This window comes from Hippocampus comes, unplaced genomic scaffold (assembly GCF_001891065.2).
Source record: "Hippocampus comes isolate QL1 unplaced genomic scaffold, H_comes_QL1_v1.1 scaffold345, whole genome shotgun sequence".
Taxonomy (NCBI): domain Eukaryota; kingdom Metazoa; phylum Chordata; class Actinopteri; order Syngnathiformes; family Syngnathidae; genus Hippocampus; species Hippocampus comes.
In genome coordinates, this window is record NW_017805538.1 from 1,405,269 (window position 1) to 1,417,511 (window position 12,243).

Here is a 12,243-nt window from a genome sequence, read left to right on the forward strand (position 1 = left end):
CAGGGATTACATTTAGATTTTATATGCACGTGTAAATGCTTTAAAACTTGCTTTCTTTATGAATCTTGTTTAATCTTAAAGTGCATTACTATATTTTTCAATACCAATTACTTGTTAAAGTTTGTACAATCAGTGGGATCAGTTGCAATGCATATATGTGAATGATAAAAGTAAATTGCACATTTGTCGAAGGAAATGTAAGGTGCTTCATGAAATGTTTTGTAAAAGATATGTTCATTAAATTTCAACATTTTCCTAATGTTCTTGTGCTTCTTTTTACCAAAACAAAGGAAAGACATATTGTTTTGGTTATTTATAGCAAAGTATTGTATCATTTTAATGGTCCGGCCCACTTGACATCTACCGAGGCCGTATGTGGCCCACCATGTGAAATGAGTTTGACACCCCTGGTCTAAAACCTCTTTAGTTAATAAAAGACCAACTTAACCCTACACAAGTAAGGACTACGCGACAGAACCAAGCCAAAAGTCCCTCTTGGGAAGAAACCTTGAGCAAACCCAAAACTCACTCAGTTGGTTTAGACTGCATGGGTCACCAACCTTTTTGAGAATGAGAGCTACTTCTTGTGTACTGATCAGTGCGAAGGTATATCAATTTGATGCACTTCTGAATTCACAAATTTGCTCAAATTACCTTTAATAATATTAGTTTATTACTGTTAATAATATTAGTGTTATTACGAATTAATGGTATTCATTTTCAGACAGATTCGATGATTGTGTTGTGGTCCACTCGCCTGACTTGTGTGCAGGCAGTGTGAGATGTGTTCTCACTCAGTGACGGTGTGGATGTGGGTGTGAATGGTTGTTCCGGGTGCAGTCTGCCTTCCGCTCAAAGAGGCCTGGGATAGGCTCCAGCACCCCCCGCTCCTCCATGACCCTATTCACAATAAGCAGTAGTAAATGCTGATCCTGTTAATGATGTCTTAAGTAATTAGGAAACAGATAAATATATGCAACACTTCCTTTTGCCCACCATCACAATTGGCAAGAGTCTTCAAAAGTGAATTTCCTGTACATTTTACGTAATTGTTTTTATTTACTGTTTGTAAATGTTGTTTATGCGTGAATATAAATTTGGGTGTGTGATTGGGATTACAGGCAGCCCGGTGGTCGACTGGTTAGCGCGTCGACCTCACAGTGCAGAGGTACCGGGTTAAATTCCAGCTTTGGCCTCCCTGTGTGGAGTTTGCATGTTCTCCTGGGCCTACGTGGATTTTCTCCAAGTACTCCGGTTTCCACCCACATTCCAAAAACATGCATGGCAGGCTGATTGAACACTCTAAATTGTCCCTAAGTGTGAGTGTGGTTCGTCTCTGTGTGCCCTGCGATTGGCTGGCAACCGGTTCAGGGTGTCGGACGCCTATTGCCCGAAGACGGCTGGGATAGGCTCCAGCAACCCCCGCGACCCAGATCGGAAAATAGATGGATGGATTGGGATTATAGACAAATAACAGTTTGATCATGTGTGATTTATTGTTTAGACATTTCAGTTAATAATTTTACAATGGATAAGCTTGGTCCTCCCAGTTCCCAAATTTCTTGTGTCCCTGGTCCCGAGTCCTACTAGCTATACAGCAGAGGAATTGCTCTAAGACTGCAAGGGAAGCTCAGCTTCCCCTAAAATGTAAAAAAAATAAGTGATCAAATATATGTGTGTACATACAATTGTGTGTACATGTCATTGACTAAATATGCGCGACAATGCATTCAACTTTTGTTCCGAATCAGCTTCTTATTACTGGTTATGACGCGACTCTCTTCTCATTCATTCCCACAGCTTCACTGTGCTTGACAAGACATTCGGCTGACGGTGTCGTCAAGATGGCGACGTGAGCGGTTGTGCTTTTGGGAGCTGCCTACCTGACTCGATATAAAGTTAATGGAACACAGATAACTCTTCTATTTTTTTCATGTCAGAAAATCTATATATATTTTTTTTCCTCTTGACCTTGCTGCACTCACGGTAACTTGTCCTTAGCGCAGTCCTAGTTCTCTTCCTTGTACGTTGCTTCGACTCATGCTAAGCTAGCAGCATTATCGGCAGTATTGACAAAATGGAGCTGAAGTCCGCACCTGAGAATGTGCTCGTGGATGGCGCGCACGCCTACTGCCTGCAAAACCAACCTGTCCTCGCGGTTGTGGAAACTGATTTTCCCGCATTGCCCGTCTCGCCGTCCAAGCCACCGGCGTCGAAGAAAAGTAAGCAATCTCGCACGACCGAAGGAGAGAGCGCGACCATGTTGCAACAAATATCAACGCTGTTCAACACCAGATTTGATACGATGGAGACAAATATCAGTAAAATGACAAAGGACATGACAACGAAAATAGAAAACCTCACGAAAACATTGAATATTGCCTGCGCCGAATTAAGAGATGTAAAAGCAAGTCTAAAACAGGTCGACGACCGCGTTGGACTTATGGAAAAGAAAGTGAGCATGATGGAGGGGCGTCTCACTGAACTTGAAAACTACTCACGACGCTGGAATCTACGACTCTATGGTGTAGCGCTGAAAAGAAACCAAAATGTCCGTGAGGAAGTAATCTCGATCTGCCAAGCGGTCCTGCCCGGAGAGAGAGAAGACAAATTTCTTCACGCCATTGACACTGTACATCGACTGGGACAGCTGAAAAATGATGCATCCAAGCCTCGAGGGATCATTCTCCAATTCACATCGCGAATCTTCCGAGACGCTGTCTGGAAGGCTGCAAAAAAATCCAGTTTTCTTCAAAGCAACAACATGCGCTTCGCTGAGGATTTGTCACCATCTACAAGGGAGAGAAGAAAGCTACTCTGGCCGCTGGTGGCGAAGGCGCGCGAGGAAGGAAAAACGGCGTACTACATCGGTGATCGAGCCTTTGCCAACGGGACCGAACTGCTTCCTATGGCTTAATACCTCCTCTCCAACCTCGGCTGATGGGCAACTGACGTTGGTAATTCATACATCCTAAAATTTAAGGAAACAGAATCCTTCTCCAGGTTCACCTGAGTACCTCTCATGTACTCCACTGAGGAATTGAGCTAAATATTACTTTAAAAAAAAAAAAAAAAGACATTCCTTCAACTATGGTCAGTATACCTTTTGTTCCCTATTAATGTTGTGTTCCACTAATTTGTTTAAAACAGATGTTCAAACGGTACAGCCCCAAATAGTAGGGTTAGTGTTTTAGCACACGATTACCCAGGTGTAGTTCTAAGTGTGTGTTTGTCGTTATTAATACGTCTTTATCCATTATTACTCTCAATGCCAGGGGGTTAAGAAACATTGTGAAGCGTAAAGCAATTTTTTTGTTTGCTAAGCAGCACAGAAATGATTTTTGTTTTCTTCAGGAATCCCACTCGATCACTAACGATTTGCGGTTATGGAAAGCTCAATGGGGCAACGATTTATGGTTGGCACATGGATCTGAACACTCAGCAGGGGTCGCTACGCTGAAACACCAGTTCTCTGGGAGTATTTTACATTCTGTATGCGATAAAGCAGGTCATTTCCTTTTACAAGTAATCAACACGGGAAACATCAATATAATAATGGTTAACATATATGGGTACAACTCAAATTACGAAAATAATAACCTTTTTGAAGAATTAGAAATGGTGTGGAGGGGTGTCGACAATGGGCAACTGCTCAAAAAAATCCATTTTTAACTCTTTACTTTGGTGTTCAAGTACATTTCAGAGTCGCTACTTTCTTTTATTTAAAAGTACGTAAAGTAGATGCATCACCTACGTTTCAAAGCAGTGCGCGGCACTGACCAGCCACCTTTCGTTGATAATGGAGGCTCCACAAGTGTGCTGCCCATGCAGCCTGAGACTGACCTGCCACGGCAGCTCTCCTTGTCGGGCATCTTCACCGCCCACGATACGATTCCCCGTGGCGCTACGTGTGCCACAGGCTGTGGGGGAGAGAAACGGATCAGATCAAGGGTGGCATCAACACAAACGACAAGGTGGAAAGCAAAGGGGTCGTTTACCACAACGAGCTTCATCAGATCCATCTGCACAGTCTGATACAAAGTCACACTCGGGGTTTAATTTGGTGATGCATTCGCCGTTGTCACAGGTAAAGGCGCTCTCGGGGCAACTCTCTAAGAGAGTGAGAAGACAGAGTTTGATGGATCCGGGTATACACACTCACCGTTTAATCAGTGAAGGAATCAATCAGGGTTGGTTTTATGTCTTACAGGAAATGATAAAATCCATCAGCATGAAACCCATGCCTTGAGATTTATTTCTATCTATCTATCAATGATTATTGCTTTATTGTTGTGTATATGTTAGTTGCTCCATGTACAGCGCTTTGTGTGCAGCAATGGCTGTTTGAAAGTGCTCTATAAATACAGTTGAGAGAGAGAGAGAGAGAGGGAGGGGGAGAGAGAGAGAGAGAGAGAGAGAGAGAGAGAGAGAGAGAGAGAGAGAGAGAGAGAGAGAGAGAGAGAGAGAGAGAGAGAGAGAGAGAGAGAGAGAGAGAGAGAGAGAGAGAGAGAGAGAGAGAGAGAGAGATTCCTTTGCTGACATATTGGTCGAACAAGTCAGCTATGTGTATGTATTTATTCACAGAAATATGAATATCACACGGGTGACATGTATTTCAAGTATGATACACTCACCCTCACCCAGCGTATCATCTCCAATATTGTAAAATGACTTCCCACTGGCACCTGGGTAGAAAGTACAAGGATTCAATCCACGTGAAATGTGTCCGAGATAATGCTTAGCTGAGGTCTGTTTCATAGAGCTAACAGATGACTATTGTGTCCAACCCAGTAAGACGATAGCATTGATGTGTCCAAACTGGGGAACCTCCAGCGGATTGCCGTGCATCACCGAGGTGAGCCCCGCCCTCAGCAGGTCCTGAATGAAGTTTTCCGAATACTGTTGAAATTTGGAAACCGCGAAGACCAGCCTGAATGTTGCCATCACATCACCATTCATGTTGCTGAAGGAGAAAAAAAGGGAAAAAGGCACCAATTCCATCTCTCCAAAAAAAAATGATAAAAGGTGAATTTGCTTATCTGATGAACATACCCAAAAGCAATAATATTACAGTCGACGTAGTGATGCGATATGGATGAGGAAGCGAAAACATTTTTGATCTGTGAAAGAAAATACGAGCAATTTCGCATGAATGATCAGATGACTTGAGATGAGATGAACCGTATTGTGGCGAAAGCCTGCCCGATACCTTTGATTTTAGTACAGATGTCAGTACTAAGGAGAAGCCCGAGTTTGGATCCTGTAGAGACGGATCATGCTTGAGACCCTTCAGCTCAACTGTCTCCATGAAGTCATGCTGCTCCTGTATCAGGTACGCTGCATTCACATGCACACAGAGAGGACAAGAAATGTGCGAAAAATATTGCAAAATGATATCTATGTACAGTATTTGATGTCGGGATTGAAGAAAACCATCACCGATAAGCAGTCCTACAAAGACTCCAGCTCCGAGGAAGAAGAGGAGGCCGAATATGAGAGTGCCCCTGTAGCAGGTGGGGCTGGAGGGAGCGGGTGAGGGTCCCGGAGTGGACCACGTGCCTCCTCCATCATTCGTCATCTCCTTGTTGGATTTACAACACTGGGCTATTCACATGGCGGGTGAAATCCAAAGTTGGAAATGTTCAACGCCTGAAGTTTCTGAAATTGTTATACTGTCACTTATTGTACATTCACTGGCCACAACATTAGGTACCTGTACACTTGTTGTGGGTGCAGTTTGAAGAATTGAACTGCATTGTATTTAGAACTGTTTTTAATACTTAGCTTGCTCAAAAAAGTTCTTGGGTGCCTTAAAGCAGTGGTTCTCAAACTGGGGTATTAACAAAAGTGGCCCGAAAGCTATAGCTTCGGAGTTCGCAAAATTACACTGGGCAGTATGTATGGATGTATTCTTTGATACACTTGCCTTTATTTGTGTCTTTATTTTATTTTTTTAACTTTTTTCTAGCACATCAAGTTTTTGAGATATTTTCATTTTTTTATTTTGAAATTTGACCTACAAAAGCTTGCGCAACACAGGTTTTATCATGCATTGAAATGTATGGCTATCACTTCAGAAAAAAAATTCCACCTATTTCTGCCCCTAACCCTTAATTCATAAATATATTATTATTATTTCACATTATTTTTATTGAAAGGTGATGTGCTAGAAAAAAATAATTGATACCGAATCAGCGCGGGAATTTCATCTAGAAAAGTTTACGGTACTTATATCTCAGATTTTTTAAAAAATGTAAAAAAAAATTGTTGACCTGTGTTATTGAAAAAAATATCTGATATAATTTCATAAACAGGCCTACATGTTCTGATGCTTCTTGAAACGTTGCCTTATAAAATTCTAAAAATATAAAACATAAAATAAACTTGCTGTAATGTCCTGCATTTCAGTGTGAACAGGAAGACAAGAAATACACGGCTGCACACAGTTACACTCTATGGATGTCCTCCGATGTTTTGCATGAATAAGCAACAAAAGTGTCTATATTCATGAGTATAATGTATAAAATATAACATTCATATCAGGTTAAAAAAGAATGTAAATCTCCTGTCAATTTACAATTTACACTGTACATTTTGAGGTCAGAACACCACCACATCAGAAAAATGGCGTGGGTTGGATAAAAAAAAAATAAAAAAAAAAAAAAAAAAAAAAAGCTTCACTGTGCTTTAAACTGTGTGGAGTGGACGCAGAGCGTCGCGCGGACGCTGGGCGTCGAGAGAGTTCCGTGTCGGTTGTCCCAATGCATTAAAACGAGACGAGTCATTGGATAAATGCTGGTTTTGTCCCGCCCATCGGGACGCTCAGCGTATCGGCTGGGCCGGGCACTGTGTGGAGTGGACGCAGAGCGTCGCGCGGACGCTGGGCGTCGAGAGAGTTCCGTGTCGGTTGTCCCAATGCATTAAAACGAGACGAGTCATTGGATAAATGCTGGTTTTGTCCCGCCCATCGGGACGCTCAGCGTATCGGCTGGCCTGGACGCTCAGCTTTTCTACATGATGACTGGATGATTTGTCTGAGGCTCAATCTATTTTTGATTGACAGCGAAATGAGCCAATCACCGATCTTTTGGTGTCGGCATCCGTGGGAGCATTTTTCAATTCTCATTCTGTTCTGAGTTGAACGGGAGACTTCTTCTAATCATTTTAGCGACACTCTCTTTGTTGAAAACGACTAGCGACAGATTAATATTTTATTTCTGGTGTGTTTTATTGTAGTTTCTTGTTTTCGCAGACTGACTTATATCACCACAGTTAAGTCCCTGGAAAAGACGCCTTGTTGGTATGACAGGGTCACAGATCATTTTCTTGAAAAGGAACGGAGAGTAGAATTCACGTATAAATAAACGGACACATTTTATGATGTAGCCCGAAATTGAGCTTCCCCTCCTTGACAGACCAGCATCCGCCACTGCTATACAGTATTATGTGGAGACGCCATTGGATCCTCAAAGGTAGACTTTTGCGCAGTATTGTATGGCAAGGTATTCTGAAATGATTTCTGTACTTGAGTTAAAGAGTTCTTTAGAAAAGTAATTGTGCTTATTGTGCGCCTAGAACTACCGCATACACATTGAGCATCACTTCTGAGATGGCTCACTTGCCACACCCTTGTCGACCAATATTGACAATGAAGTCTTCGTGCGCATGACCACAAAGCGCGCGGATGGGGTTGTATATATCCTACGGACTAAGTATAATGGCTGGCAGCTGCGTTGTAATATGTAGTGTATTGTTAACTGAGTCATAATCTATTTAAGCACGCTAGATGTGCGGAGGCCCAGTTGTCCGCTGGGTGTTCGGAGTTGATCTGCTCCGTCGTCGGTGCGGCAAGCTGACTGGATGCAAGCAAGACAAAAAAAAAGAAGGAAATTAAGCACTTATACTTTCAGTGTACGTAGCACATTTGAAAAAAAAAAGAGTCAACATTGAGGCTCACGAATAATCCAGAAACGTTACTCTACATTTAAATATTTGACTGAAATCGGTCATTTATGTTCACGGTGACTCACACAAAAGCTAGAGATCGTAATCATTACTCAACGCTGTGTCCGAGAGAACACCTTTTACGTTGAAATATTGGTGGCGGAAGTCACTAACTCTGCTTCAGGGCAGCGGCTAGGGCGGCTAGAGAGCTAACCGGGAGTCCGCCGCTGCCACCTCAACATGGAGTAGGAAGAGCTCAGCGTCCACTGCCGATAAGCGGACCCTACAGATAGGAATACGCTACATCCATAACTCATTATACCCGCAAATGAGACATTCGTGGAGACGTTAGTAGCTGTTAAGGGAATCACGGGGTTTATATGAAAGATGGCGAACGACTCCCCAGCTAAAAGTCTTGTAGACATCGACTTGGCTTCACTGCGGGTGAGTGCTTCCCACACGAGACCGTGTGTTTTTTGTAACGTTTTCCTCGCGTGTATTTAACACAATTCGACAAAGCACACGCCATTCCGTGTGGCTAACGTGGGTGGCCTTTAATCGAAACGCAGATGCCTCTCCTTGTCTGGAGCGAAGCGCTGAAAACGAGCGCTGAGTCGCCGCGAGGTGTTGCCGCTGTCTGCTTTTCCTTTGTTCCACATGTATTTGGCACATGAGGCTTAAGCAGAGGACAACAGCTGGCTCACCGCGCACAATGCCCCACAGAATAGTGGATATCTACTTTTCTTAACATCCACTGTCTTGTCTTTTCTCTTCTAGGACCCAGCCGGGATATTTGAATTGGTGGAGGTGGTTGGAAATGGCACCTACGGACAAGTATACAAGGTTGGTTGGAGGCGCAGTGCGTGCTCTGTCCTGCAGGAGACAGATGATCACCACAAGCTTGTTTTTTTTTTTTTTTCCACTACTGATCTCTGAGAGCAAAACAACTCCCGTTTACAAATGGAAATCTTGCAGATATTGCTTTCAGGCTATGTTGCTGATCTGTGCTGCAGAAACACGACATCACTTTTGTCTGGGCTCAGTTGACTGACTCTGATTTGGAGCTGTTGTTGATTGTTCATGTTACCAAATGTGAGCTTTAAGTAAAACGGTGAATCAGCCTGATTCATCACCTGTCCTACGTCACCCACCTTACTGATAAGTAGATGAGAAGGCATGAATGTGGAAATGACTAATCTTATTGCATGCAGTCTCTTGCAAGACAGAACCAATTAAAATTTTCTGCTCAGAACTAAGTCTAGTTCAGCTAATGGGAATCTTTCTGACTGGCAGTTCAACTTCTGGTGTTGTGGTTCTCTTCTCGAAATGAACCTTGCTGGCTCTTAGGAGAAGGTTTGATCCAGGGATGGTTGTCGCATCAACACTGATAGCATGCACAATTTGGCTGAAGTTAGACTGCAGGTCTGAGTGCCTAATTCCAAATTAATTTGGATGTGACTGCCGATTTACAATCAGGTTCATACATATTGGAACCGGAGATCGGTGCATTAATAAATTTTGCCTGCCCGTCATTCCCCAGCGGCCACGCCACCTGTCTGTCATTGTCAGTCCCTCATTTTTTCAAGCAGAACCAACACTGTCATTGTCACTCCGTCATTGTGACTTAACCACACTTCCATCATCGCATAATTACACTTCATTACCTCTATTTTAGGACTGTCAGTCGTCAGCAATACCGTAGTCTGTCAGAAATGGACTGATGTCTGTCGGCACGGACCCAATTAGTGACAATACCAGTGACCATTGTTAGTAAAAACGCTGTTTAAACTAACACTGTTAGGTAACTGTTTTTTTCCGCTTTTCATGAATGGACTATTCTAACATTTTATTTTTCCCACAGTTGAAGTGCAGTTATTGTACATTGAATGCGATGCGTTACACCCCATTTATTAGTTTACGACTACTGCCTAATTTTAATGCACTCTGGATCCACAAAAGGGCTATTCTCATGTCTCCTAATTGCAACATTCCTAGCTCCTCGCACCTCAAAACATTGAGCACAACAAGGAAGTTTGCATGCCGCCATATTAAGCAGTGTCTCGGGTCGTCTTAAAAGCAGATTGAGGTGCGAGGACCGAGCATCGGGGAGCTTCCACGACTAGCATAAATTGAGGGACATCTGCTTTATCCTATGCGGAAGTCGAAAGTCCGAAGTCCTTTAGCCTCTCGAATTGATGTTTGAAAACGGGCGAGTGCAAGCAACACTGTCAATGATGCAGTACTTCAAATTAAATAGCAATAATCCATGTTTTTGTCTTTTCTTGATCATTTTAGTTGGACTTGGCATATTTTGCTGAGTGTCTGTTCTGTTTGGGGAGTACTTGATCCCAAAAAGACTTGATTACACTGGCTCTTACACTGAACCAAACCTGTTTTTAAGGTTTGCACTCTAGTAGGCTTCGATTGCTCAAATGCATTGGCCAACATTTTGATTGCTTGTTCATTCATTCATTCATTTTCCGAACCGCTTGATCCTCACTAGGGTCGCGGGGGGTGCTGGAGCCTATCCCAGCCGTCTTCGGGCAGTAGGCGGGGGACACCCTGAATCGGTTGCCAGCCAATCGCAGGGCACACAGAGACGAACAACCATCCACGCTCACATTCACACCTAGGGACAATTTAGAGTGTTCAATCAGCCTGCCATGCATGTTTTTGGAATGCGGGAGGAAACCGGAGTACCCGGAGAAAACCCACGCAGGCCCGGGGAGAACATGCAAACTCCACACAGGGAGGCTGGAGCTGGAATTGAACCCGGTACCTCTGCACTGTTAAGTCGACGTGAGTGCAAGTCGACGTGCTAACCACTGGACTACCGGGCCGCTCTGATTGCTTGTTAGTTTTTCATATTCAACGTAATACATAAGTGACATATTGACACGTCGACGGGACGGTGTGCGACTGGTTAGCACGTCCACCTCACAGTGGAGAGGTGCAGGGTTCGATTCCAGCTCCAGCCTTCCTGTGTGGAGTTTGCATGTTTTCCCCATGCCTGAGTGGGTTTTCTCCAAGTAGTCCGGTTTCCTCCCACATTGCAAAAACATGCACCATAGGTTGATGGAGCACTCTAAATTGTCCCTGGGTGTGATTGTGAGTGTGATGGGTTGCTCTTTGTCTATGTGTGCCCTGTGATTGGCCAGCAACCAGTTCAGGGTGTACCCCGCTGACTGCCCGAAGACAGCTGGGATATGCTCCAGCACGCCCCGCGACCCTTGTGAGGATAAGCGGATTACAAAATGGATGGATGGATATTTACATTCTAATGTGCACTGTGAGCATTGGGGTGCGAAGGGCGGGGAAGACGCGCTTGGGACAGATCAATCATGCTTGTCTTTAAATCTGCAAAGTTGTGAAGCATCACAGTGTTGACATTTGACTTTAATTTACTCCCACTTGAAACAAATAAAGTGGACATTTGCGGTGATAGTATAACTTTTGAGACACAGACAGTGTATTTGTGATCTACGTAAATGACATGATGTCATCATTAGCAGACCTCTCAACAAATGCTGACATTGAGTGATCGTGTCATTACCCCAAAACATTTGTACCCTCTCCCGCCTCGCTGCTTTGTCAATCTCCTCCTCCCATGTTAAGGAATACATTGATGGGTAAATTAATATGTAAGAGCTGAAGTTCAGTTTTTAAAAGCACGACAGTTGTTTTACTATTTAGATTTTTCACTGAAGAAAATATTGAAACCCTTTCCGTCTATGTCCTCCAGACTATTTGTCTCAGGTTTTGGCAGTTTAATTTTCTACAGTGATAAATTTACTCGGCTGTAGACGACGGAGTTAAAACACTATGTTGTATATTTATCTTCATTTGTAATGTGACCAGAGTGCAGTGCCGAAAGGTATAGGTTGTTGACATTTTATCGCATCTTGACAGTTCAATTTGTTTATCATTAAAAAAATGTATGTTGTTGAAATGTTTACTTTTGTTTAATAAAGATACTATTACTGTATATATTTTGACGAACCTTCCCCGAATACTGACAGAATGCCCACCTCTGATTGGAACACTGACACAATTGTCATCTTTTTGGCTCTACACTACCGCAGTGGGCCGAGATGAACAGCACACTTTTGAAAAGACCAAAAGTAACAGTACAATTGACTGCTCAGCTGTTCCATGGTGAAGTGTTCTTCCCTCATTATGCCATACAAGCAGATTAACTCATTCACCACCAATGACATGTATTGTTTTTTTGTCTTTTAAGAATCCACGTATTTATATTTTGAAAAGTCCCCCCCCCCCCACTGTGTGCGGGTTTAAAGG

General features: G+C 43.2%; 2 protein-coding genes across 10 annotated transcripts in view; one reads left to right on the forward strand and one right to left on the reverse strand.

The window, feature by feature from the left end:
• Positions 1-3,750: 3,750 nt before the first annotated feature.
• LOC109520864 (transmembrane protease serine 9-like) lies at positions 3,751-5,599 on the reverse strand. The gene is made up of 7 exons (XM_019878396.1): positions 5,440-5,599; positions 5,210-5,337; positions 5,053-5,120; positions 4,788-4,963; positions 4,635-4,685; positions 3,999-4,112; positions 3,751-3,920 (listed from the first exon to the last, which is right to left on the reverse strand). Exons 1-7 carry the CDS (start codon positions 5,576-5,578, stop codon positions 3,751-3,753), a joined length of 846 nt encoding a protein of 281 aa, XP_019733955.1. The 5' UTR covers positions 5,579-5,599.
• Positions 5,600-8,084: 2,485 nt separating this feature from the next.
• LOC109520886 (mitogen-activated protein kinase kinase kinase kinase 4-like) overlaps positions 8,085-12,243 on the forward strand; it is a 37,317-nt gene continuing 33,158 nt past the window's right edge. For 2 of the 9 annotated variants that reach the window (XM_019878440.1, XM_019878439.1), the window contains exons 1-2: positions 8,101-8,388; positions 8,722-8,787. In XM_019878440.1, the coding sequence (XP_019733999.1) occupies positions 8,332-8,388; positions 8,722-8,787 (123 nt within the window). In that variant the 5' untranslated portion in view covers positions 8,101-8,331. Of the gene's footprint in view, positions 8,389-8,721; positions 8,788-12,243 lie in introns of all 9 variants that reach the window. The other 7 variants (XM_019878436.1, XM_019878432.1, XM_019878433.1 and 4 more) reach the window with 7 other exon arrangements.